The 25,434-nt window shown below is 47.1% G+C and overlaps 13 protein-coding genes and 1 non-coding gene across 14 annotated transcripts; 7 read left to right on the top strand and 7 right to left on the bottom strand.

The window, feature by feature from the left end:
* Nucleotides 1-360: 360 nt before the first annotated feature.
* Nucleotides 361-2,982, bottom strand: ATG1 (serine/threonine protein kinase ATG1; the record flags this gene model as incomplete). Its single annotated transcript, XM_002553727.1, has 1 exon — nucleotides 361-2,982. One exon carries the CDS (start codon nucleotides 2,980-2,982, stop codon nucleotides 361-363), a length of 2,622 nt encoding a protein of 873 aa, XP_002553773.1.
* Nucleotides 2,983-3,587: 605 nt separating this feature from the next.
* Nucleotides 3,588-4,643, bottom strand: GTS1 (Gts1p; the record flags this gene model as incomplete). Its single annotated transcript, XM_002553726.1, has 1 exon — nucleotides 3,588-4,643. The coding sequence occupies one exon, from the start codon at nucleotides 4,641-4,643 to the stop codon at nucleotides 3,588-3,590; it is 1,056 nt and encodes a 351-aa protein (XP_002553772.1).
* A 450-nt stretch (nucleotides 4,644-5,093) lies between these two features.
* Nucleotides 5,094-6,201, top strand: MND1 (Mnd1p; the record flags this gene model as incomplete). Its single annotated transcript, XM_002553725.1, has 2 exons — nucleotides 5,094-5,108; nucleotides 5,527-6,201. The coding sequence occupies 2 exons, from the start codon at nucleotides 5,094-5,096 to the stop codon at nucleotides 6,199-6,201; spliced, it is 690 nt and encodes a 229-aa protein (XP_002553771.1).
* Nucleotides 6,202-6,403: 202 nt separating this feature from the next.
* On the bottom strand, nucleotides 6,404-7,597 carry COM2 (Com2p; the record flags this gene model as incomplete). Its single annotated transcript, XM_002553724.1, has 1 exon — nucleotides 6,404-7,597. One exon carries the CDS (start codon nucleotides 7,595-7,597, stop codon nucleotides 6,404-6,406), a length of 1,194 nt encoding a protein of 397 aa, XP_002553770.1.
* Nucleotides 7,598-7,956: 359 nt separating this feature from the next.
* KLTH0E06666g (KLTH0E06666p) lies at nucleotides 7,957-10,797 on the bottom strand (the record flags this gene model as incomplete). Its single annotated transcript, XM_002553723.1, has 1 exon — nucleotides 7,957-10,797. The coding sequence occupies one exon, from the start codon at nucleotides 10,795-10,797 to the stop codon at nucleotides 7,957-7,959; it is 2,841 nt and encodes a 946-aa protein (XP_002553769.1).
* Nucleotides 10,798-12,646: 1,849 nt separating this feature from the next.
* Nucleotides 12,647-14,029, top strand: STR3 (cystathionine beta-lyase STR3; the record flags this gene model as incomplete). The annotated part of the gene is made up of 1 exon (XM_002553722.1): nucleotides 12,647-14,029. One exon carries the CDS (start codon nucleotides 12,647-12,649, stop codon nucleotides 14,027-14,029), a length of 1,383 nt encoding a protein of 460 aa, XP_002553768.1.
* A 642-nt stretch (nucleotides 14,030-14,671) lies between these two features.
* On the top strand, nucleotides 14,672-15,805 carry KLTH0E06622g (putative hydroxyacid dehydrogenase; the record flags this gene model as incomplete). The annotated part of the gene is made up of 1 exon (XM_002553721.1): nucleotides 14,672-15,805. The coding sequence occupies one exon, from the start codon at nucleotides 14,672-14,674 to the stop codon at nucleotides 15,803-15,805; it is 1,134 nt and encodes a 377-aa protein (XP_002553767.1).
* Nucleotides 15,806-16,170: 365 nt separating this feature from the next.
* On the top strand, nucleotides 16,171-17,799 carry TPN1 (Tpn1p; the record flags this gene model as incomplete). The annotated part of the gene is made up of 1 exon (XM_002553720.1): nucleotides 16,171-17,799. One exon carries the CDS (start codon nucleotides 16,171-16,173, stop codon nucleotides 17,797-17,799), a length of 1,629 nt encoding a protein of 542 aa, XP_002553766.1.
* A 608-nt stretch (nucleotides 17,800-18,407) lies between these two features.
* Nucleotides 18,408-18,875, top strand: COX4 (cytochrome c oxidase subunit IV; the record flags this gene model as incomplete). Its single annotated transcript, XM_002553719.1, has 1 exon — nucleotides 18,408-18,875. The coding sequence occupies one exon, from the start codon at nucleotides 18,408-18,410 to the stop codon at nucleotides 18,873-18,875; it is 468 nt and encodes a 155-aa protein (XP_002553765.1).
* A 908-nt stretch (nucleotides 18,876-19,783) lies between these two features.
* RPS26A (40S ribosomal protein eS26) lies at nucleotides 19,784-20,143 on the top strand (the record flags this gene model as incomplete). The annotated part of the gene is made up of 1 exon (XM_002553718.1): nucleotides 19,784-20,143. One exon carries the CDS (start codon nucleotides 19,784-19,786, stop codon nucleotides 20,141-20,143), a length of 360 nt encoding a protein of 119 aa, XP_002553764.1.
* Nucleotides 20,144-20,573: 430 nt separating this feature from the next.
* On the top strand, nucleotides 20,574-21,956 carry CDC55 (protein phosphatase 2A regulatory subunit CDC55; the record flags this gene model as incomplete). The annotated part of the gene is made up of 1 exon (XM_002553717.1): nucleotides 20,574-21,956. The coding sequence occupies one exon, from the start codon at nucleotides 20,574-20,576 to the stop codon at nucleotides 21,954-21,956; it is 1,383 nt and encodes a 460-aa protein (XP_002553763.1).
* Nucleotides 21,957-22,370: 414 nt separating this feature from the next.
* Nucleotides 22,371-22,754, bottom strand: COX13 (cytochrome c oxidase subunit VIa; the record flags this gene model as incomplete). Its single annotated transcript, XM_002553716.1, has 1 exon — nucleotides 22,371-22,754. One exon carries the CDS (start codon nucleotides 22,752-22,754, stop codon nucleotides 22,371-22,373), a length of 384 nt encoding a protein of 127 aa, XP_002553762.1.
* A 294-nt stretch (nucleotides 22,755-23,048) lies between these two features.
* Nucleotides 23,049-23,119, bottom strand: KLTH0E06490r. The gene has a single exon. It is a non-coding gene; the product is annotated as a tRNA-Gly (tRNA).
* Nucleotides 23,120-23,706: 587 nt separating this feature from the next.
* IME4 (mRNA (N6-adenosine)-methyltransferase) lies at nucleotides 23,707-25,275 on the bottom strand (the record flags this gene model as incomplete). The annotated part of the gene is made up of 1 exon (XM_002553715.1): nucleotides 23,707-25,275. The coding sequence occupies one exon, from the start codon at nucleotides 25,273-25,275 to the stop codon at nucleotides 23,707-23,709; it is 1,569 nt and encodes a 522-aa protein (XP_002553761.1).
* Nucleotides 25,276-25,434: the final 159 nt, after the last annotated feature.

Below are 25,434 nucleotides of genomic sequence, written 5' to 3'. Positions count from 1 at the left end.
ATGTTTTCGCACTCTGCATTATTCTAGGCCTGTTTCAATTGATCTGCACTACCCTATCACCTGAGCTCCTCTCCTTTAAACAGAAAATGTATAGTTATCTTAATCGCATTTATGAGGATTATTCTCAGACTTACAAGGCTGACTCGCTTGTGTTGTTTAAATGTGTATGTAATAAGTATGAATAAAGTCACCGTCACAGGTGGCAAACCATATAAACTCCTGAAAGATAGTGCTAGCTATAGAGGCCGAAGACAATACCTATGCCTGCTTACTAACAGGCCATTGAGAAACGAGTAGCTAAAAACAAAAAAAATAATATTAATAAAACCCAGAGACGTATTTTCCGCACGATTCTTGTAGTCATGAATGGTTCATTTTCCGTCGTAAAATCCTTAGCCTATTTGCAATGCTGTCGATGTATTTTTTGATCATTTGTTTGTCTGCTTCGTCCAAGGCTTCCGTAGCCCAAGAACCAAAATCACCAATGTTGTCGCTGTCCGTATCCTTATCCAAAATGCTCTCTAACATCCACAAAGAAGTTGCATATGCGAGCTCGCAATTATTCAAATATTCGCCTTGCATTTCGTACTTTGCGGCCGTCTTCGATATTTCAAGTGCCCTATCATAAATTAGCTTTTCCAGAAACACTGGCTCGCTGAGTTCACTGTAAGAGCTTCTTTTCGAGACCCCATCTTTTGAGTCATTGATCTGAGAAGCCTTTATGGTTGACTCGTCGGCAGAATGCAGATCCATAGGCGGTAGTTTGAGTCTCAAGAATTCAGCCCTTTCCAAACACTCATTGAATTTGTCCCGCGACCATTGCACCAGCACATTGAGCTTCAGCGAGCAGTTCTTTTCCTGAGACCGGTACCACCAGCTAGATGTCGTCTGCATAGCTTTTGCAAGGATTGAAAGTGCTTTCATGTATAACACTAGAGCTTCGGTGCACAGCTGCTGAACTTCCCAGGGAGGCAGATCCTTCATCACGCCATCGAAGGCTACGTTATCGCTAGAGCTCCTTTTTCTCATTTTTGCCATAATGCTTTCTGATTCAAGAGTGCCTCCTCTTACCCTTTCATTATTGCCCTCAGTTTCAGGCTCTTCATCTTCTTCTTCGATAGCGCAGCTCCCGTTGCTAGACCTCTTACTAAACGGATCGCCTACAGATGAAGGGGGCAGAGGCACGATTTGAGAGAACTTCACCTCAGCAAAAGAATAGATAACGAACGCCTTGGCTGCGAGGGACTCTAGGAATGCTATAATGTCCACATCAAAGCCATCATTATCCTTTATAGAATTTGTATGGTGATCGGCGGAAAGTACAACATTTTCTGTAAGCTCGTGGAACACCTGTCGGCTCAAAAGTGGTTGGTTATTGTAATTTGGAGACACAGATAAGCTTGTATTTTGTTGGCTACCAAAAAGCCGAGTGGATGCGATGCCTAGCGCCTTTGTGAGGGCATTTGAGGGACTTAGTGACGAAATCGACAGCCTTCTTTCAACTAGGGAAGGTCTCCTCGCTGTCGTTCCACCGCCAGATGAAGTTTTTCGAATTGCAGCTGATTGCGGAACAGCTGTTTGCTGTTGAAGCTTAGCACTTGGCTGAGTCCTGTCCGCGCTGGGGCCTCCGCGAGCTCCCAAATTGGCAAACTCGTCTGCGAGAGCATTAACTTCTACGCTCTTCTTTTCCACCATAACATATTCTCTTTCAATTGAAGCATCCTGCCTTGGGTGCGCATGCGAGACTGCTAGGCTGTTGACATCTGATTTCGCGCCCTTCTCGACTTCATTGCTTGCGTATGATTTTAGGCGGGTATCAGGCGCCTCATGAGGCTTGTGTTTGGACTCTTCAATTCTGGAATTACTCACCTCGTTTAATGGTTCCATGAATACTGTCTTAGTCGGCTTTGTTAGGTACTCTGAGATAAACATGTTGCTCTCTGCCACATCTTTTGATTTGTTCTCTAAATCTGGGATGTGCTCTTCTTCATATCGCGACAAGTCTTCATTTACTATCTCGTTGCCGAAAAACTCGCTAAACCCCATTCTTTGAGATGGATCAAAAGTTAAGAGGCCGCAAATCAGCTCGCGCATTTTAGGCTCAATGTTGCAGTGCGATGGGAAACTTATGACGTCGTTGGCCCTCTTGATTTTTTTGAAGAGCTCCAAGTGATTTGATGCTTTGAATGGTGGCCTGCCACAACACATTTCGTACAGTACGGTACCCACAGACCACAAGTCGGCTTTCGCATTATACTTTTGATAGTTCAAGATTTCAGGCGCCATGTATAATGGTGAACCGCATAAGGTCTCCGCCAGCGAAGTATTGGGTAAAAATCTTGCGAAGCCAAAATCTGCAATCTTCAAGATCGGTAGATTGTAGATACCAACGTACCCCATTTTGTGAAATGTTTCCCGGTCGTCGTAGCCTACTAGTGGCGTAGAAAGAAGCAAGTTTTGTGGCTTGATGTCCCTGTGAACCAAATTCTTAGACCTCAAAAACATCAAAGCTGATGACAGCTGCTGCAGGTAGCTCACCACCACGACGCGATTCAATCCATTATGGGACTCGCTAGGTGGAGGGTATTTCTCGAACATAGTGCGCACAAGGGGGTGTTTCTCGATGAGCCCTCCGCGCTTCTTTATTAGAAAAGTCAAGTCCCCGAGGGCGCAGTACTCCATAATCAGAAAGAAGTCGGAACCAGTCCGCTCACAGTCCATAAGCCCAACGATATGCGGGTGCTTGATCTTTTTAAGAATCGCGATCTCGATCTCCAAATTCTCTAGAAGTTTCTTGTTCTTGAGCTTTGACCGCGACACTGCCTTGATCGCTATAAAATCATTATTGTGATCTTGGTTCGCCGCCAGTCTGCCCTTGTAAACAGTCGCGAACGAACCTTTGCCGATCTCTTTCTCCACGACGAATTTGTCGGAGATCATAATTGGCGCCTTGGGCGCCTCTTCTTGGCCGCCACTACTCATGTGGCCAGTTGTTGTCTCTCCTATCACACGCGTAACTCTCTTATCCTGCGCTGGAATTTGTTTGTGTTCGCTTTGGATTGGCCACTATCCCAAATCCGTGAACAGTGTAGCTAAAGTTCCATCGACTTTCAGATCCAAATCCCACGTAATCAAAGAGCAATAGAATTTAAGCCTGTAAACCCGACCTGCTCTGTTTATATAGGTGAGCCTTCTCTCCGAAAGCTTTTTATGACTAATTTTACTTCTTGTGAGAAACCTAGATGGCAAGGGGTAAGATGATGATTATTATCTGAATCAACACGATGAGCTTGAGTTTTACCGCGACGCCACATCCCGTACATAAATACATCATGAAAGGAAGACAAAGATGATGAGGTACACTGATCTACGAGACTTTAAAAGCTTCTATGCCATCAGTGTGTGCCTTCCTCAGGCCTAAAATTACTGGGTAGAATCTCGTTATATAAAGCACTGCTAAGTCAAACGCGCAAGTGCCAACATGCCTCGAAGCGCACTGTATTACCGTTACATCACAGGTTATGACAGCCGTACTAATGCCGGGCCGGGCGTTGATGGCTTTGTACATTTTGACCTGCGAAGGACCTTCACATAGAGTAGTAGAATCCAGGCTGACCCTGTGCAAATGTCTGCTGTGGTTGTTGCTGCTGCATTTGCAACTGCTGCTGTTGTAGTTGTTGTTGTTGTTGAAGTTGTAACTGTTGCATCTGCATTAGCTCTTGATACTGTGGGTGAGACGGCGATATCTCCACAGCACTTGTGTACAGGTCCGGCCGTTGGTACAGGGAAAGAAGCTGGTTCTTTTGGGCTTGCGCCTGAAATTGTTGGTGTTGCAGAAGTTGCTGCTGTTGCTGCTGCAGAAGAAGCTGCTGTTGTTGCTGCTGTTGTAGAGCCTGCTGTTCCTGCTGCTGCTGCTGCTGCAGAGCCATCCCGTACTGCCGTTGGTCGACATAAACCATGCCAGTGGCAGGGTCCACATACTGCTGCACGAAACCATCGAAGACCGCGGGCTGCGCGGGCAGTCCCGCTGCAGGGACGCTCATTGCGCTATCGGAGCCGTCGAAAATAGCGGGCCGGGGTCCTACATTCGTCACAGGCCGTCTTGGAAGGGGCGGGTTGCTGGCGACTGGGGCGCTGGAACTGGTTGATGGCCGTTCGCTAAACGAGCCCCTGCTAGAGCCACCGCGCGAGGTTGTGGGCCTCGAAGAGGATCTCGACGTCCGTGAATCGAAGTTCACAGGCCTGTCGCGGTCGTTTCTAAACTTTTGCAGCACGTACTTCTCCCTTATGTAGCTCTCCACTGCGCCCTTGTCTTCGTCACCGTCAAAGGGGAATGGCACGCCTTGGGGGTTCCACACAGCTTTGTTTCGCCTATTTCCCCCGCTTTCTGAGATGTCATCCAGGTCCGACGTGGACCATCGGTCCATCGTCAAGGACCTGACGTCAGAGTAAACATTATCGTCGCGGTGTCCTAGTATCTTTCGGTGAACGGACGCACACCGTCCACACAGGAAAACACCCAAGTTTATCGAACACCACGTTGGGTATGTGCTCCCACACTCACCGCATTTGTTTCCGTTTTCTGATGAGTTCAAAATGCTTCTTAGCTCGCGCTCTGCGGCCTTGGAACCCTTGTAGCGCATAGTGCTCGCTGCCCTTAGTCCTTGGTTTCGAATGTTTCCTCAAGCAAAACCTTAAACTTTGTCATTTAAAGCATTCTAAGTCGATATCTAAAAGAGCACCTGATTTTTAGCAGAAACGAAGTTTCTAAAGGTGTACGAGCAACCGTTGCCGCCCATGCCGCCGTGGCCTCTCAAAGGCCTTTATCCGCCTTGTGCTAGCGTCTGCTTAGTTTCTTGGGTGGAGTTGAGAGCGTCACCGCGCTTGTGAAGCGAGTACGACATGTCTAAGGAAGGGTGCCGTTTGCGAAAATAGAGCCACAAGTCGCATGATTGGACCGCCAGGGCCCTCAATTCAGGGCTGGAAACCCAATAATAGCGGACGCTGTTGTGTAGCTTTCTATAGTTGTGAAACGGCAAGAGGCCTGCCGCGGTTTATTGCTTGTCCTCAAGCCTCGTAGCAGAGCAGCTCCTATGCCATCAGTGCCTGTATGCCCTGTTGTTCGCCTGACAACATAGCGACATGAGGCTAGACTCTCGTTGACAAGGTCGGAAGCGGAGGAGGCAGTTCAACTTTGTCGCATTAATGGTAGAACTCCAGAGCCTCCTTGAGTCTAGTAGATTTTTTGATTCAAAGTCGCTGAGAAGGATGATAGCCACTGTTCATGTTTTGTATGCACTGTTTGTCTGTTTAAATTTTAGTGTTGATGTCCTACTTCATGACTTTCAACATTGTCCCTTGAAACACACTTTTATGTGGGAACATATATACAATAAATCTTGAGCACGAGCTTCGTATCAGCACGTTTCACCAGATGGTACATAGCCTAATGACACCCTTTAAGTGCGAAACCAAGCCGAAGGACCGCACTTTCAAGCAACCTTTCCCTTGCTAACTCAATGCTAGCCGCCCAAGAGAACAACGATCTCATTGGCTCAAAAAAAGTCCAGCATTCTGGAGTTCTTCCAATGTGAGCACTCTGTGTATAACATCAAAGAACTGGAAAAGCTCATACCCAAGAAATGCAGTGGCGTCGCATCTATGCTCGTCAAAGATCTTATACAACAAATGATCGATGAAGACGGTATAATATCAGTGGAAAAGTGTGGCAATACCAATATTTACTGGTGCTTCAGGAACCAGATCATCACGAAAATGAGTCGCGAGATTGACATGCTAAACCAGCGTATTGAGGCAGCCAAACTCGAGATATCGCAGACCAAGATGGCGCTCGACGTCAGCACAAAGTCGTCACGAAAGGAGAGCTTTGAGGTCGATGGTGCTGTATTCTCCAGAGCAGAAAAGTTAGAGGAACTTGAGTCTCTTGACAAAGCAGTGAAGCACTCTCGAAGCGTCTACGACCAAAAATCAGAACATACGTGGGACCAGGCTAAGATCAACGCGAAGACAGAAGCGCTTTCAGCTCAGGTAGCCAAACTTGATACTGTCACCGACAACATCGAGCTCATCGTGTCGTTTCTTTGCAGGCGATTCCTGATGGATAAAAGAAGCCTTCAATCAGAACTAGGAATTCCCGAAGAGTTTTTAGAATTTACAAATATGCCGCAAACCTCCAAATGAAGGTAGAATCAGCTTCAAGATGTGGTAAGTTGCTTTTCATTCCCATCGCGCTGTACTTTTATGAATTTAATATACAAAGGTGTTTGAATGCAGTACATGTCGGTGCTGGGGCCATAAAGTTGTCGCTAACAAAATCTTTTTTGTAAAATGTCTTAGAACTGATTCTGTATCTAGCAAATTAAACTGTTTCTTTAAACTTTCGTCATAGCGGCCCGCCTTCGCTGTGAGTCTTGACGTGCTGGTTGAGGTTATCACTTCTGCTAAATTTCTTTCCACAGATTTGACAATCGAAGGGTTTCTCTCCCATGTGCAAAGAGCGGACGTGCCTCTTCAAGTGCTCCTGTCTCTTGAACCTACGGTCGCAGAAGTCGCATGCAAATTGCTTGGACGCATCTAATATGGGCGAGGGCTTTCTGCCACGTGTCTTAGGGAACCCAAGCCTCTTTTTCTTGACAACTCCAGCTTCTGGTACCAGCTCTGGAGGAGCTTGTGAGTTCTCTGGGCTGCTAAAATGAGCTGTGCTGTTGCTCAAGATGTAACGCGTGTCTATACTGTTAGAGGTGAGGAGCTCAGAAGGATTGACAACAGGCTCCACCATGGACAGAGATCCACTACTAGAAATAGGAATTGTAGGCTTTCGGCTCCAAAAGTACTTCTTTTTTAGGAATGGTTGGGGCTCTTCCAGAAGATCTGGATCTATAAGGGCTTCTTCATTCTTGCTACCTCCAAACAAATTGAGTTTGAAGTAGTCTTTGACCTTTTTGCGTTGCTGGTTGTCTCCTCCTGATAGATTCGACAGATCATTGTCATCTTGAGGCTGCTGCCGGGGAGCTGGTATCTGCGCCAGCATTGCCTCGGGAGACAAATTCATAACCATTTCATTACCATAATCGCTGAACACAGAATCTTTACGCGCTTTTCCGAGAGGGAACGAGAACATGTCTAAACCCTCGTCATCCGTCACCATAATATCGTCTTCTTCATCAGGGCGATGGATGCCCTTCTCAAAAAACTCATATTCGTAGTACACAGGCTTCGAGCTATTGTACTCGGAGATTGATAACCTCTTATGATTATTCGCTGACAGCCCGGGCGACTGCGGTGTTCGATGTAGCAAGCCATTTCCTACTGTGTCCTCAATATTTAGCATTTCTTCGATCGGGCTCGTGTCTTGAAATTGCGCGTTTTCGGATCTTGCCCCCGCCAAAGTATTGCCGGTGAGATCATTCGCAATAGACTTCCCAGCCGAGGGCTTCTGTATTATTTGAAAATTGAATGTAGCATCTCCGTTGGTCGGCGTATTCAGCTCACCTTTACTACCATTCAAGGTGCTGTTACCATATATTCCCACCAAAGTATCGTTTGACATCGTTCGCTGTATCTGATAAATGGACATTGTGCTCCAATTGGATCACTGCAGCTTAGCAAAGCACGCCTTACTGCCCTTTCTGCTCTCGGCTTCTTCCGCGCTTGATCGGAGTATTGCTCGACAGTTAGGTGTATTTTTAATTTTTGGCAAAATAATCTCAGCCGGAAGCTTGAGGCTGACCCGTATGTGTAGACCAAAGAAATAAACACAGGAACAATGAACGTTGGTGTCAAAATGTGATGCTAAAACATATTCCAAACTATATGAGATATCTAGATAGTCTCTAATAACATTATCCGTGAACCCCATCTGTAGTTCCCCAATGCGCACTGAAGTAGCTCCCGAGACATTTCGGCATTGGACGGAGCTAGGTGCCGTCGAATGGCTCAGCCGCTCAAGATTCCACATATTATTTCGAGCAGCGCATTCTCGAACTCGCGGTAGTATTCGTCTCCAGTCCCTATTGTTTCCATTTCGCCAGTGTCACTGTTCAGTAGTAGTATGTGGCGCTGGACTTCTTGTCGGATCCACTCAATCTCTGGCTGCGGTTGTACTTCTGGTTCTGTCCGACCAACTGAGCCGCTTTCATTGGATACGGCTCCAGCACTCTGAAAAGCGGGTTTGCCATTTCCATACAATGCGTTGGCGGTTGCATAATCAGTTGCCATTGCCGGCAGAGGCGCAAGAGCGGGAGTTGGACTGAGCGGCATATTATGGACATAAGGATTGAAGTAGACATTGGCAGTAGACACATTAGCTTCCCCTTCTGCGGGCTGACTAGGCTGAGGCCCAGCCTCTCCAAAGTTAGGTGCTCCACTTTGATTTTGAGGAGCGGAGGAAAGTGTGCGCATAATGCGAGGTGCGATCTGAGCACAAGAGGTAGTGTATGAGGTATCCAATGCGTTGTTGTTGTAGATTAAGTTACCTGAAAACGAAAATCCATCGTTGAAGAGATCTTCGCTGTTGATGATGCTGGTTATGCTCAGAATTCGGTTTGCGTCCCGGGAAGAGTCAACGTCGGCAGGACTACCATTCAGAGCTTGGGAATGGCGCTCGGATCCGTGGCTGCCGCTCATGGGCCCCACGCTCGGCTGGGGAACAACACCTGAGCGATCGCTAGTGAGAAGTGCGTTTCCAACGTCGTACTTGCTGTAGAACATTTTCGATGCGTCTAGTTGGTTATCGCTCAATAGCTGCATTGCCTTACCGTACTTGACAATTATCAAACGGAACAACAACATTATCAGCTGGAAGCAGTTCTTGCAGACAGCTGTTTTGGGGTCAACCTTCATCTCAGCTACTGGAATAGCTTTGGAAAGCAAAATGTATCGCAAATCATTTTGCAGAATCAGCACCTCCCCCATTTGTTGCGCCCTGTTTAAATCGAGAGCCAAGGTCTTCAGGGAAAAAGTGATGGCATTGATCGGCATGTTTCCCACAAGTAGCTCCCAGTTGTAACAAGAATAAGTGTCATCACTGTGGTATTTTAAAAACTCATCCAAGTAGTGCAATGAGGCTGGTATAAGGTTGTTGGTCAAATCTTCGTAATCATAAACAAGCCCGGCTGAGTTGGAGTCGCCTAACCCCATTAATGCGTGATCCAAGGTTAGATTACCACTATCATTCAATATAGCTTGTATTGTAAGAAAGTTTTGGCCGTATCCGCTTTCAGATATAGGATCAGACGGAGCTCCTGGTTTTGAATCAAGCTCCTTCTTCCAGATCCGCCGCCTCTTCATCAGTATTGGCAAAGATGTTTTGATAATGTTTAGATGCAAGAGAAGACACGCGCGGTCAGCAAAGGTGTTCAGCATGAATACTGCCCAATCGATGAACTTAGCATCGCTTGTTGTCAGCCGGCCATTTTCTTTATTGTAGTTGCGTAGAGACAGTGCGCTCCCCATACAACAAACATGAAGATCGACTATTCTTTCCTTCAACCCCTGGAAAGTTCCTCTGTTCGTGAGCGAGCACAGCTCATTTAAAAGAAGCACAAACCTGTACTTTGCGTTCAGCAGGCAAAGGCTGGGATCAAGCTCGCCACGCACGACTTCCGCGGGGAGTGCGGTATCGAAATCATCAACCTTTATAAGCGGTGGGAGGTTGTCATATAAAGAAGTCATCGTATCCAGTTGGAAAATCTGCCAAAAAAGGATGCGTCGACATTGTATCAGGCCGAGGTCAGTGATCTGATGATAGGACGCAGGATCTCGAGAAAGCATCGCTCGTTGAGCGAGACGGGAAAGTTGTGCAATGGTTGTGACGCTTGGGTTTTCAATGATTGAATTTATCAAAACAGAGCCTGTTATCATCTGCATAGTGAAGTTGTTGGGAAAGTCATGTATGCCATAAAGAACGTTTGTAGCCTCCAAAAAGCTGGCCATTTCCTGGAAAAGAGCATCGTTATCGTTGCACTGATGGAACTGGGATTTTGAGGCTGCGTAAAGTACTGGGAAAAGGATCAGTAAAAAGTCCGTATTGCCAGATTCCCCTTGGTCGACTTCATTCCAAAAGGTTTCCTGGTCGCTCATAAATTTCGAGAAATCAAGTAAAGGTATTATTGGATGTACTGTGTTTCTGTATACCTCAAACAGCTCTACGGCTCTCTGTCGCGTCGGTAAATACATCGGTAGACTGTTTTCTCCAGATAATGGCCGCGGGCTGTCTTGCATAGACGAGTAAGACATAGGTGGCGATATCGTAGGTGTGCTTTGTGAGGTGCCGCTTGTTACAGAAGCGACCGGGTATTCATGCTGGTTGTGCCCCCCTGAGGGCGTAACTGTGCCGCTCACGGGTTGGTCAGTCTCCCAGGCCTGTTTGCGGCGTGGATACTCTCGCTTTTGCTTTCTATTGAGTTCCAGTAAATTTCTCTCATCGTTTATCATGGATTTGGCCTTCTCTATCGCCATCAGTAGCTGCTTCTTCTTCTGAGGATCATGTTTGCCGCTCACTATATTCGTTGGTAGCTGCGCGGATCCTTCAGTTCTAGTTTCCGCAGTCGGCTGTCCGCCACGAGAAACGCGGTCGTTAAGAAAGTAAGAGCAGTCCCAATTTCTTTTAAGGCACTTAGAGCAGCTCGGCTGTTCCCTAGTACATTTAATCTTGCGCTTGTGACACGGCACACAACTCAAAATTTTCCTCTGTCTTCTGTGTTGTATCTTGTAAATTTTGCCATCCTCTAAGACCAGGGCGGCCTGGTCCTTAATGGGGATGAGTTTAGACGACATCGTAAGCCCAAAATGTGAGCAGTTCCACTCTTTAGATAGCAGCTTGCGCTTTTTACGTAGGCGATGGTGGATTTTTAGGCTGGGCTGATGGTATTAAAGCTTTGTGCAGATGTACGAGACATGCTCAACGTTCAACCGAAAAAAAGCCGGCGATGAGCGCGTACATTTAGACCCAAAAGGCCACAGTTCATTCATCCACTGACGGCTCGTTCAGCCGAGTTCGCCAGGAGGCAGACAGAAACGAGCAAAAGTGTCGCTCCGCGCTTATTCAACGCGCGGCTTTGATGAGACCTCTTGAAATGTATGCATCCTGCTCCAGGTGCGAGACATGACGACATCCTGTCTTCTTCGGAAAACTGGTTCGAGGGAAGGGGTAGTGCTGTGAAACCCGCTTCGATTGGACAGTCGTGATGGTTGCTTCATTGGTTGTAAATGCCGAGCCCAACGTGAAGTTTCATAGCCGGATACGATGTATAAATCAGCTTGCACATCTCACGGCTGCAGTGCCGCTTGGTTAGTTAATCGGTAGCGCAGATTAAGATCTTCTTCTCGCACCAGGAGCTTCAAGAGGCCAATGCGGCTGCTGAGCTAGCTTTTGGTGAAGTTCTTACAGACAAGGCATTTTGGCGATAGAAACAAAATTTGCAGCCTTTCAACACAGAGCTCCAAAAGCGAAACGTTCTACCTGCTGCACAGTGTATCAAAATGTACATACTACTTGCTCCGCTGTTGATTACTTGGTGCTCCCTGAGGCCATCGATATGTGTGCTATATTTCGGAAGGCTTAAACAATTCAGCATTCAAACCTTTGGCTCTCGCGGAATGGACTGAAATACAAAAGTGTTCCGCAACCTTGAACTGGGGAGCAATCAGGAATTTGTGTGCTAAATCTTGAAGGTTCAAGAGCGTCGCAGCATGTTCCTGTTCGCGCCGCTGCTCCTTGAGCTAGTAGTCATCTGAATACAGTACCCCAAGCAAGAATGCACAGGGTCACTACTACTGAAACAAACCGTCTTCCGTAGCCACAAACTCTCCTTCGCCGCGGAAACAGCTTCCGAGATTCCATCAGTGACCTCAACCTTCAGAGCTTTGTGTACGCGCGCTGCCGCCGAAATAACATAAAGTAGAAGGGATTTGAAGCCAGGATTCGAGCAAAGGCCAGATCAAGCCTCCGAAACAAAGAGAAGCGAGCACGCGCTCACAGTCTCTCACTTAGAGTTCAGGTGCCTTCATTTCTAGAGACCTTTCTAGCACCTAAGGGAACTGAGTACAAAGCTCTGAGGTTCCCGCAGAAATCCCGGGTCCGCAAGACACTGACTTGGCGTCACTCTGCTGACACTCTCTTCTCCAAACACTAGCCGCCGAGCTTATCACCAATGCCACCAAATACTGAATCACATGATTTATCACGTGACGAAAGCTCCGAAGTCTTTTGACGCCACAGTCTACGGCTCAAAACTTCGCCTAAACACCGCCACACTCCGCGGTGGTAGATACTCAGTTCTGAGTCATGTGATAACGAGATCCGTACGTGGATTCTGGGGCGTCATAAAGAGACACTGGCAGCTAAGCTATTAGAGTTACGAGCTCCGGATGTTCAATCAAACGGCGGTTTTCATGCGAGAGCTATAACACCGAAGGTGACGAAAGGTTACGGGATGAGCAATGGAAGAGCCCAACCACAGTTGACAATCTGTACAAAGTGTGAATCGCTCGGCATTCGAACATCGTGGGCTCACTCAAATAGTACCGACGGGCACCAGCACATATAGAGGCGATACTATAAACCTTGGTCAAGTAATCCGCTCCTTGAAAGGGCACAATCGAAGATACAAGCAACTAGTTAATCATGTCACAGCAATCTTTGCAGACCAAGCTAGTTTCCGTTGTGCAGCATGTTGACCAGCACGGGTCCAGTGTGCCACCTATTTACCAGTCGACCACTTTCAAGATCGGGTCGCTGGAAGACGACGCTTCACAGCCATACGACTACACTCGCTCGGGGAACCCCACCAGAACCGTGGTGCAGCACCAGATCGGCAAGCTCTACGATGTTGACGCGGCCCAGGTGCTCGCGGTCAGTAGCGGCATGACAGCTCTGGACGTGATCCTGCGTGCTCTGGTATTGACCAACAAGTCGCGCGTGCCTACGATCATCGCAGGCGACGACCTTTATGGCGGCACGCAGCGCTTGCTCACGCACCTCGAGTCACGCAACCACGCGCGTGTGCTTCACGTCGACACAGCCAACTACGAAACCTTTGTCGAGGTCTTCAAGCAACAAGAGCACGTGGACTGCGTTCTGTTAGAGTCCCCTACCAACCCCCTGCTGAAGGTCGCGGATCTGCCCCGCCTCACCCATTTCATCAAGTCCGCCAACGAGGCGTGCCTAGTGGCCATCGACAACACAATGATGAGCGGTATGCTGTGCAACCCCCTCAAGTTCCAATGTGACGTTGTGTACGAGTCAGCAACCAAGTACCTCAACGGACATCACGACATTATGGCTGGCATAGTTGTGACGCAGACGCTCAAGATGGCGCAAGAAATCTACTTTGTGATCAACTCCACAGGCAGTGGGCTCTCGCCCTTCGACTCCTGGCTCCTCGTGAGAGGCCTAAAGACCCTCGGGGTCAGACTGTATCAACAACAACACAACGCCATGGTGCTTGCTCACTGGCTTGAAAACTCTTGTGGGTTTGTCGGCAAAAAAGGTGTCAAGGGCTCGCCACGCACCAGGTTTGTCGGCCTCAAATCGCATCCACAATTCGAGCTCCACAAGTCTTTTAACGCCGGGCCTGGCGCAGTGCTCTCTTTTGAGACAGGTTCTTACGAGCACTCTAGGCGCCTGGTGTCCTCTCGCAAAATCAAGATTTGGGCCGTTACAGTGTCTTTCGGTTGCGTCAACTCGCTGATATCTATGCCCTGCAAAATGTCGCATGCCGCTATTGACCCGGCCCTGCGTCAAGAGCGCGACTTTCCAGAAGATCTTGTCAGACTTTGTTGCGGCATTGAAAATATCTCCGATCTGCAGAACGATTTACTGGAAGCTATGATCGACGCCGATATCATAGAGCTGCGAGACGAAGGAAAAACAATCTACAATAAACTCAACGGTCATATCGCTACAAATACAATCGGGCAGGGAAAACTACCAAACATTTACGAAGAGTTTTTCTCCCAGGACTTAGTCGAGCGCGGCTCAATTTTGACCAGCCGTGCGAAGCTGTAGCCTCCATATCACTAGTTACGAAATAAGAATAAGATTTGAAGTCAGATTCTTCGCGAACGTAAAAGCTCTCTCTCTGGCGCGTTACCATTAACGCTGACCATTAACGTCCCAAGTCCAGATGAAGATGCGATAGTGAGGAAACCAGATTTCTTCATAAATATCTAAAAAAAGAACGTTTGTTTGCTTCTGGCGGCTAATGTTCAAGTCGCGCTTATCGAACCTGTACGAAAAGTTAATGCTCGTATCCATCGGTGTGCCTTTGTTTTTCTAAATAATTTACAAAGGCCAGATTCGTGGTAAAGTCTCCCATTGCAAAATGTTCACAGCTGCAGTGAGTAGACGGTTTGCCGTGATGGTAATAAAGAATTACGTGTTCTCTGCAAAGGCACCTGTTTGGTTGTGATTATGATAGCCACGCTGTAATCAGGGCTTGTTTAAATATGGAGAAGTGTTTTTGCAGGGGCCTAAATGCTTCCAAAAGGTTGAACGCCCTCTTTTTCATGGGCCGAAGCTTGCATCTTAAAGAGCGTTCAATTCTTGGGTTTTCGAGCCAAGGTCTATTTTTTTCTGAAAACTATCGAACTTTATCTGATAAACCTCCAGCTCGCGCTAAATTTAGAGCGAATAATCCTCAGCAGAAACATGTCCCCCAAACCAGCCATTCTTTTCATTTCAAGCCCCGACTACTCTTCTGAGCTGTACCAAACAACTATAAAAAATGAGTTTCAAGTGGTTCACCACGACTTTCAATCTAGCGATCCGCAAGACTTCTTAAACTTCCTACATGGAAACTTTGACGCCAACTCAAAACCGCTGACAGCGATTTATGGTGGATTTCCTTCATTCCACCCTATTGGAGGATTGACTGAGGCTTTGATTGAAGACAAGCTGTTCCCAAAGGATACTATAAAATGTATCGTACTGTGTTCGCGTGGAGTAAACGGCGTTGACATCCCTGCTTTGGAGAGGAATAATATAAAGCTGTTCAATTACAATGATGAGCCGGATTCTTATTCTAAAAATAACAAGGTACTGAAAAAGGCAGGGGTGGTCGGCAATGATGTTGCTGATTGTGTACTTTGGCACGTATTAGAAGGCTACCGGAAACTATCATACCAGCAATTGCACTTGCGGAAGACCAGAAACACGCTCACGTCTAGACTTGCTGCCGCAGGTAAATCTCCTGACTTGAATGAATTCGCTTTCGGACATGAGTTAGTTTCTTGCTGTGTTGAAAGCCCAAGGGATAAGAAAGCACTAATTCTAGGGCTAGGTAGTATAGGCAAGCAGATTGCTCTCAAACTACACTACGGATTAGGCATGCAGATCCATTACGCGAAACGCACATGTGACAGCGAGGTCCCATGGTGTTATCACCCACTTGACGCTTCTATATACGACAAGCTCTCACAATTTTCCACGATGATCGTAGCGCTGCCAGGCACTCCGGAGACCAAACACCTCATTGACAAGGACTTTTTGAGCTACTGTTCACGGGATTTGGTACTTGTAAATATAGGGAGAGGGTCGGTACTCGAGCCCGATGCAATTGAATCTGCGCTAGAGCAGGGGCAGATTCGGCACCTTGGAGTTGACGTGTTTTACAATGAACCTGAGGTTGAAGAATGGCTCACAAAAAATACTGCGCGCGTATCACTTACCCCACATGTGGGGAGCGGTACCAAAGACAATTTTTATCAAAGCTGCGAATTCGCGCTTAACAATATCATAGAGGTGGTGCTTCGTAACTCGGACGGTTACTCAAGGGTAGTATAGCGTTTTAATATATAGCGCCTCTCTCTGGCGTATTGTACTTGCTTATGCGGTCTTTCAAAAACAGGCATTGTGATTCTGGCCGGCGCCAGTGAACTTTAAAGCTAACGTTTCGGAGGAATAAGCGCAGACCAAGACCAACATTACTATAACCTTCTAGAGTCAAAAACGTAGGCACTTTATTTCTTTCCTTTTGTTATGTCATGAAAAATAAAAGTGACAAAGAATAACTCCTGCAAGGTGACTCTTTCCGCTTAAACTTTCCTTGATTGATAAGAACTAGCTCCAGTTGAGTATCCGTTTATATTCATCGTTACTCTAGCACCGCAAAAACCTTTTCAAGACAACCCGAGGTGATCTTACCAGAAATGGGAGCAGAAAAGGTTGAAGATATCGTTTTTGAGGAAATTGAGAAGCCAAAGACCGATGAAGGGCAAGGCGTGTTTGCGAAGGTGCTAACAAAGATCAGCGCAGCATCTAAGCGACTAGATGCCATGGGAGTTGAAATGCGAGGAATCCAACGTATTCCGGGGTATGAGAGAGGCACATCAAAGCAGTTTTTGAGCGTAGCGGGACTGTGGTTGAGCGCTGCTGGGGGCCTCTCGTCTATGTCATCATATTTCCTAGGACCGCTTCTGTTTGAGCTGACATTTCGCCAGTCGTTAGTGAGTGGGCTGATTTCCATGGCCCTTGGCTGTGCAGTTGCTGGCTACCTTTCGACGATGGGTCCCCAGTCCGGCTGCCGGCAAATGGTGACCGCTCGGTATCTATTCGGATGGTATTTTGTCAAGTTTGTGTCTCTAGCATCTATTATCGGTGTGATGGGATGGAGTATCGTGAATTGTGTTGTCGGAGGTCAGATGTTGGCGGCTGTTTCTGACAGCAAAATCCCACTATGGGTGGGCATCATAATAGTCACGGCAGTATCATTTTTCGTCGCTATCTTCGGTATCAAACAGGTCTTGAGGGTGGAGACCTTCCTCTCGGTTCCTGTGCTTACGTGCTTTACTCTTCTGTACATTGCGGCCAGCGACAAGTTCCATCTGCTCGACTCTTTCCAAAATGGCGACGTCGACCGTTTGACAATCAAGGGTAACTGGCTCTCATTTTTCTCACTTTGTTACAGTATCACTTCTACATGGGGTTCCATCACCGCTGACTACTATATTCTCTTCCCAGAAGACACTGCGCATTATAAGGTGTTTTTGCTAACATTTTTTGGCACACTGCTCCCTACAACATTTGTTGGTGTTTTGGGCCTAATATTAGGCTCTTGTGCTCTCTCCTACGAGCCATGGAACGAGGCTTATGGCAAATATGGGATGGGAGGCTTACTGTACTCTGGATTTCAGCGCTGGAACGGTTTTGGAAAGTTCTGCGTGGTGGTACTTATTCTGAGTTTAATTTCCAACAACATCATAAACACCTACTCTGCTGCATTCAACCTCCAGCTTTCGAGCATTCACATGGCTCGTGTTCCTCGTTGGATCTGGGCCATTCTGTGCACTATTTTTTATCTGGTGTGCGCCCTGGTCGGCAGAAACCATTTCAGTGATATCCTTGGAAACTTCCTGCCCATGATCGGCTACTGGATCAGCATGTACTTCATTATTCTTTTGGAGGAGAATTTGATATTCCGCTCGCACTTTTTGCATTTATACACCAAAGAATTCCCTCCACAACCGGTAGAGGAACGCTTATCGCGGCTGATGCTACGTGACATCAAGAACAAGAAAGTTTCGGCTCGTAAGTGCTCCTACAACTGGGAAATGTGGAACAACGAAAGAGTTCTCACTCACGGCTATGCCGCTACTTTTGCCTTTTTGGTTGGTGTTGGCGGCGTCGCGCTTTCGATGGCACAAGCATACTGGATTGGCCCCATCGCTCGTCACTTCGGCGAATATGGTGGAGATCTCGGAATGTGGGTCAGTATGGGATTCTCCGGGGTAGTTTACCCAGCGCTGAGGTACCTGGAACTCCGCAAATTTGGCCGCTAAGGCTTATTTAACCGCCGATGATACATAGCTGCTTTAATTATCATAATATTACTTTAGATCAATCACGTGACAGGTGGCCAACCAAATCCCTGCTTTTTTGATACTTTCGGTTTAACCGGGGATTGATTTATAGGATGTCCAATAATCACCAGCAGGAAAAAATATTTTAGAGACGCTTCATCGATAAAGCTATCCAGACAAGTTGAATAGCGGCTGAAAAGAGCGAACAGCGGCTTGATTGTATGTTGAGAAGCTTAATAGAGCATGGGGTGCCGGGCAGAATTGCTCCGAAAAACGCGGGTTCCGAAGGCAAATTACACGATGTCAGGTAGCAGCTACAGGACATAAATGAACGATTACATATGGGGTCTCGACCACAGAATGCAAGACTCGTGGAATTTGCAACTCACCCGTGGCAATGGATGGGCGAAGAGCGATGCTAGCTGTTTTCCAATAAGATCGAGAAGCTTAAAGTACCTGGAGATATCGGAGTAACATCTACGAAACCGACAACTGATTTACCACTGGGAATCAGAGCCAAGGACGCCGGTCTGGCACTTCCCATTCCTCAAACAGCCCAGAATACTAACTGTTGAACCAGAAGAAATATGTTGTCCCTACGCCAAACTTTGAGATTTATGTCTCCTGCCTCCAGAGCGTTCTCGTCGCAGAGAGTTGCCTTCCAGAAACAAATTGTAAAGACCGCCACCAAGCTTTCCGAAGTTGACGGCCGCACGACACTGGTGGGTCCTGGTGCCAAAGAGGGCGAAGTGCCCACCGAGTTGGAGCAGGCCACCGGTCTGGCAAGACTTGAACTGCTCGGTAAGCTGGAGGGTATCGATGTCTTTGACACCAAGCCTCTAGATTCCTCGAGAATCGGCACTATGGAGAACCCAATCATCGTGGACACCTACGACGACTACCGTTACGTTGGGTGCACAGGTTCTCCAGCGGACTCTCACTCCATCATGTGGCTGAAGCCTTCTGTCAACAAAGTCGCTAGATGTTGGGAATGTGGCTCTGTCTACAAGGTGAACCCAGTGGGCGTTCCTACCGATGACGACCACCACCACTAAGATATACGACGCACGCACTATCACGGCATGCAACACGCATCCCCATTTACAGATGAATTTTTTGAACCCTTCAAGGAAACATCCTTAGCATGAATATTCGACTTCATTTGACCCTAAACATTTATTTAAGTACAATAAAAGGTAATACGTATCGAGGCCTAACTACTTTTTGCCTGGCGCTAGTTTCACAGTGATTCCCTTGGCACCCACGCCGATGTCGCGCACGTGCTACGCTGGGCCAAGCCCTAACAAGCCCTGATCATTAAGAACGTTGTTGACTGCTGACACCCATACACTCAAGAAATAATTACTGCATCTCGAAGAACATGAGATTTTTCAAAGTTGATGATAGTAACTGCAGCCAGATGTAGTGCTGCGTCCCCGACCCATTCTGCCTGGACTCGCTGGGCACTCTGCCTAGCAGACCGCGCTGTCCCGCCTAGCATGGGCCGAGCCCCTCCAGGGAGGTGCTCCCCTCGCTAGGCCCACTGCGGGCCTCCAGTGGGGAGCTCCCCACGCGACGGAGCTGTAGCATCAAAAGTTTTCCAGACTACCCCATAACTTGATGATATTAAGGAATTTTATTTTGTGTAGAAGGATCCTTTACAGAGACCAGGAATAAACTATAGCAAGTATGTGATATTAGCGGGCTACCAAATGAATGAAGACTGTGTGAAGCTGAAGTTTAGCACTCGCGCGCCCCAAGTAAACTGGAATGAGGAACGGGGTTGAAGCTTAAGAAAGCTGTAGCTTATATCAAGCCGGTGGTTGAGCTTGAAGCAATCTACATCGATTAAAAACGATCGGGCCGGGCAGCGCCAAATAACAACTCAAGCACGCGTGGTTACTCCAGAATCTTCACAGCAAGCATCTTCTGCCTACCCTGCATATACTAACATCGTCTCAGAATGCCAAAGAAGAGAGCTTCCAACGGTAGAAACAAGAAGGGTAGAGGTCACGTCAAGCCAGTTAGATGTGTCAACTGCTCTAAGTGCGTTCCTAAGGACAAGGCCATCAAGAGAATGACTATCAGAAACATTGTCGAGGCCGCTGCCATCAGAGATTTGTCCGAGGCCTCTGTCTACCCTGAGTACGCCTTGCCAAAGATCTACAACAAATTGCACTACTGTGTTTCCTGTGCTATCCACGCCAGAATCGTCAGAGTGAGATCTAGAGTTGACAGAAGAGTCAGAACTCCTCCTCAAAGGCAAAGATTCAACAGAGAGAACAGAGTCTCTCCAGCTGACGCTGCCAAGAAGGCTGTGTAAATCGCGTGTTCAAGTATTCTATCTTCAAAATTGTCAAATATTTTTACATAGCACAAGTTACCATTATATCTTAACCTGCTCAGAGCTCGCACGGCTAGTGGCCCACGCCCGAGCGCGCCGTGGCCATTGTTTCTCGTGTTTTAGGTATCGAGTACTTACGTACTCGAATCATAAAACTTCTAACACTGTTGAGCTAAAAAAATTTTAACAAAGTGAGGAACCCCTTAATTGACCTTATTCTCGACTATCACAGCGTTGTAAGTGGACAAAAAAGGCTAAAACACGTAGGTTTGACGGTACGACCAATATCGAAAGATAATTGAACATATTTGCGAAGCAGAAAGGGGCACTCAACGTTTGTTTTAGCAATTATCTGGCGTTTCTTGAGCCTGATTTATTTTGATTTGCGACCGTCAAGATTGGGTGAACAATGTCTAAAAACAGCTTTGATTTCAAGTTCAGCCAGTGCTTTGGCGACAAAGCCGACATTGTTGTGACGGAGGCCGACATCATCACTGCGGTGGAGTTCGATCACACCGGTGACTTTTTGGCCACTGGAGATCGCGGGGGCCGTGTAGTATTGTTTGAGCGCAACAACAGCAAACACTGTGAGTACAAGTTCCTCACAGAATTCCAGTCGCATGACGCCGAATTCGATTACTTGAAATCGCTAGAAATAGAGGAGAAGATCAATCAGATCAAGTGGTGTCGCCCCACAAACCAGTCGCATTTCCTTTTAAGCACAAATGACAAAACAATCAAGCTGTGGAAAGTCTACGAAAAGAACATCAAGCTGGTAAGTGAGAACAACTTGAGCGAGAACTCATTTGCACGCGGGTCGACCGGCAGCGGTAACGGTAGTATCAACAGTTCGAACGGCAACGGCGCCGCTAAAGCAGTATTATCTTTGTCCACACTGAAACTTCCTAAACTATCCCAACATGACAAAATCATTGCTGCGGCTCCTAAAAAGATATACAGCAATGCACACACATATCATATCAACTCGATATCGATAAATTCGGACCAAGAAACATTTATCAGTGCAGATGATCTTAGAATAAACCTGTGGAACCTGGATATACCGGATCAATCGTTCAACATTGTAGATATCAAACCTGCAAACATGGAGGAACTGACAGAAGTTATAACTAGTGCTGAGTTCCACCCTCAACATTGCAACTTGTTCATGTACTCATCTTCAAAAGGCACAATCAAGCTGGCGGATATGCGACAGAATGCGCTCTGTGATTACCGTGCTAAGACGTTTGAGGAATACATGGACCCTATAAATCACAATTTTTTCACCGAAATTACTTCTTCTATATCCGACGTTAAATTCAGCCCGGATGGGCGATACATCGCCTCGAGAGATTACTTGACTGTTAAGATTTGGGACATCAACATGGGCAACAAGCCAGTAAAAACCATCAACATCCAAGATCAGCTGAAGGATAGATTAAGCGATACTTACGAGAATGACGCAATCTTCGATAAGTTCGAAGTGAGCTTCAGTGGGGATAGCTCCAGTTTAATGACAGGGTCTTACAATAATACGTTCATGATCTACCCAGATGTAGTAAAGGGCAAGACCAGCACTTCGCCACCAATGGACGAAATTGTGCTACAGGCCGACAAGACAGCATTCAAGTCCAAGAAACTGGGCTCGTTGGAGCAACAAAGTGCTCGCAACAAGGAATGGGGGGACGACATAGACTTCAAGAAGTCTATTCTACATTTCTCATGGCATCCAAGGGAAAACAGTGTGGCTATCGCGGCGACAAATAATCTATTTATTTTTTCAGCATTATAGTGGAAGGAAAAGATGGAAGTTCAGAATGCCCTGAGCCTTTTTCATCTTAGGTTAGATTACTACCATTTTACGTGAGAGTCTGTATAATTTCCCAATTTAATATAATACTCATAAACAAACAATAGAAGCATAGGCCTTAAACCCGGTTTTAGCTATTTAAAAGATGGCGGCGTGCGGGCGTTGAAGTAAATAGAATGAGGATTGTGTGATGTAAACGGTTTACATATGAAAGTAGAAAGAAACCCTTGGCAGCATAATTAAGGGCATATTCTGCAAGCGCTGAGCTTTCCGTACTCCGAATTGCAAAGCCGAGTTATTTTGGCGTGGAATGTATTAAATAAAAGACCTTCGTATGCATATTTCCCTTAGCGACTTCACAGTCTCGACGAGCGGTGTTATCGGGTCAATGACCACTTACTCTTGCTGGACGTGTCTGTTGACAATTGGGTTCCAGAACAAGGTCTTGTCGCCGTCCCCCCAGAAGAAAGGCTTGCTTCTGATGTTCTGGTAATCGTACTGAGCGGGCCACTCAGAGTCGGGTACGTGTTTCAAGTGCTTGCGGTGCTCGGCGTGCTCAGCTTCAACAAAGTAGGTGTTAACGGCGGCCAGGGCAATTGCAGGAGCCGCTACGAAGAAGGAGATCTTCAACCACAAACCCGAGGTTTCCTTAGCGTGATGTTTTGTGTTCTGGGCCATTTCCTTGAAAGCCTTGGCAGCGGCGGCGTCACCAGGGCCATAAGCTGGCTTTAGTGCGTGTGGGGGCAAACTAGAAGCCCTTCTGATTGCTTGTCTTAGCATGATATTCGTTTGAGTTGGTTACTGAAGGCTAGGTCCAGCAAGTATCCGGGATACCGATATAGAGTGGCTTTATTTTCGAAAATTTTCTGGTGAAGTATCAGTCATCATGATACACGTAAGTAAATACTCTAGGACTTTGATTGGCCCAAACCCTCGAACTGCCCATTCATAGAAAGCGAACACAAGACGAATGCTAGTTAGCTGATTTAGCAGACATTAAAGCACCCTCAACATACCTCTATGTTCCGTGACAGCTTTGAACTTGTTGGCGGGGCCTTAATATGAATAAAAAAATGCGCAAGCCCGGAATCGAACCGGGGGCCCATCGATGGCAACGATGGATTTTACCACTAAACCACTTGCGCTTCTTAATAGCGGAAGGATGTATTTAATGTAAAATATAACATGGGAAGTCAATGAACATATGTCTCGCAGAATTCGATGAGTAAGGTCCGAATAGCCAACAAAGAATTGAGAGCCTGACGATGTTTCACAACCATCCATTGGGGAGGGGGCAATGGTGGCGTCATGGAATTCTTGCGCTGTGATATAGCAACCTAACTACCTGCAGGCAACAAATACATGGCATCTGAAACAAATGTCGGCAGGTTGCTGCAGTAAGGTAACCAATGGGCATGTACAGCTACAGTTGCCCCCGTATGACACTGTGGGTTTTCTTTTGATCGCTACATGCCGCATTTCCCTTTTTTGTTTTGATGTATTTTTTGACATGAGGTTCATCACTTATTAAACCTGATACATCGCGAACTTTAGGAATCATACTTAAGGATAGAGGCCACGCAAGTGGACGCTAGATTTTGAGCATAGCAAGAGACTTGAAATGTTATATGTCTACTCCATCTGCAAATGCTTTTAAAGCTGGGAGCTAGTGGTGAAGCCTATAGAGAGAAGCTGTGCTGAGAAGCTGTGCTGAATTTCAGTATCACCAACATCAAGCAGCAACAGAGCTACAACCATAACTGGTCCTCTGTGTGTGCAGAAATTGGCGGTATTTTCGTTGAACGTCAGGCTCGCAGAGACTGTCACCGGTCAGCTGATTTCCAATGGTAAACCAACCAGGCCTGGTGTTGTGATCACGACCAAAGATCTCGAGCTTGCGGGCATGCGGGCCAACCATCCTCTCAATCATCTCGTAAAGTTCGTCTGGTTTGCGACTGGTCTCACGGCTACCTGAAACAATCAGGTCGACATCACATTGTCGATTAAGCCACTCCGGTTGTCCCTTCAGGCCCACCAGGAGCTGCTCTTTTGAATGATTTAGCCAGTGCCCGGTACGTCCTGTAACAATAGTACGTCCGAGCTGGTTAGTCTTGACCCAGGAAATTTGGTTGCACACTTCATATCCCCACTTTCGCAGTGACTCTTTCCCGACCTCAATGGCACGCCCAGTGACCCAAAGAAAGAGGACGCCCTCACGTTGCAGCAACTCCAGAGGTAGGTCAGTTAGCTCCGAGTCGTTACATGTTCCATAGGGCAGATTCATGCGGATATTCCAGGCGGGGTCAGCAACCACCACGGAGAATTGACCAAGCACGCTAAAGTCAAACTTGCGAACATCACACTGTATCCATTGAGCTGGGAGCACAGATTTTGAAGCAACAGAGCAACAGAGGTTGCGGGTGTAGAGGCATATGCTTTTGGAGTCACTCTCTGCGTCGTTCAGTTCCCTGCTGCGCGCCGCGACAGATTGAACTAACGACTCGGGGACGTACTGTAGGTAGTGCATGTACCTACATGTACTGAGCTTGTGGCAGGTATCAAGGTAGGAGCAGTCGCCCAGAGTCTTGTCTGTCTGCGGTTTTAAGTTGGGAATATGGTGGATTTTCGATTGCACGCACCTGCTCAAACCAGGGGTGCTCTGATCTGCGCCTGCTAGCTGATTCCAGTCCAGCGACAGCACTCGATTGCCTGCAATTGACGCAATGCTTGCGAGCGCATTGGTGTGACTGCGATTACCGCAAATCGGTATAAATTTTGAGTGAGGAGTGAACTTCTGCGCACGCTCGTGGCCCAGGCGGTACGAGGCAGGTTTCACGGACAGAAAGTGTTCAAGCTTTGCTAAGACCCTCTTGTTAGGGGTGGCGGCTGCATCTGAGTCCAGCACTGACAACAAGCGGTCTGAAAGCGCCAACTCTTCGCTGCTCTCACGGCCAAGAGGGCGCACGGGCCGTGCAACCTCTGCAGGCGTCGAAATCATGCTGTCGCGGATCATTCTCAGGGCCTGAATGTCAATGTACTCTACGGTGACATCGCGGCTGCTTAGCGCCGCGGAACCATAGCCTGTTGAGGCAAAAATGAAGCAACCTGGGCATAGGTCTGCGATATCTTTTAGCTCTTTCCAGAATGCGGCCAACTTTGCCTCTTGCTGCTTCATCCCAGCTGATTCATGCTTTGAGGTTGAGGCGAACAAAATGTAGATGTTGGCCAGGTCCCCAGAGATTGGAGGGTTTAACAGAGCCGCGTGGTTTTCAATCAAATAAGTTATCAATTGCATGTTCATGTTGATGCGCAACAGAGTTATTAATCTCTTCTGTTGAACTTTGGCTCGGGAACCTTGAGTGAGTACCCTTTCAATATAAATTGTTCTTTAAAAGGGTTCGCTTTCAAGCACTAAGATCATTGAGAATGTTGAGGATTTTACTATAACGCCCTGCCAAGG

This window comes from Lachancea thermotolerans (assembly GCF_000142805.1).
Source record: "Lachancea thermotolerans CBS 6340 chromosome E complete sequence".
Taxonomy (NCBI): domain Eukaryota; kingdom Fungi; phylum Ascomycota; class Saccharomycetes; order Saccharomycetales; family Saccharomycetaceae; genus Lachancea; species Lachancea thermotolerans.
Note: the sequence above shows the minus strand (reverse complement) of the source record. Positions and strands in the feature narration are given on the sequence as shown.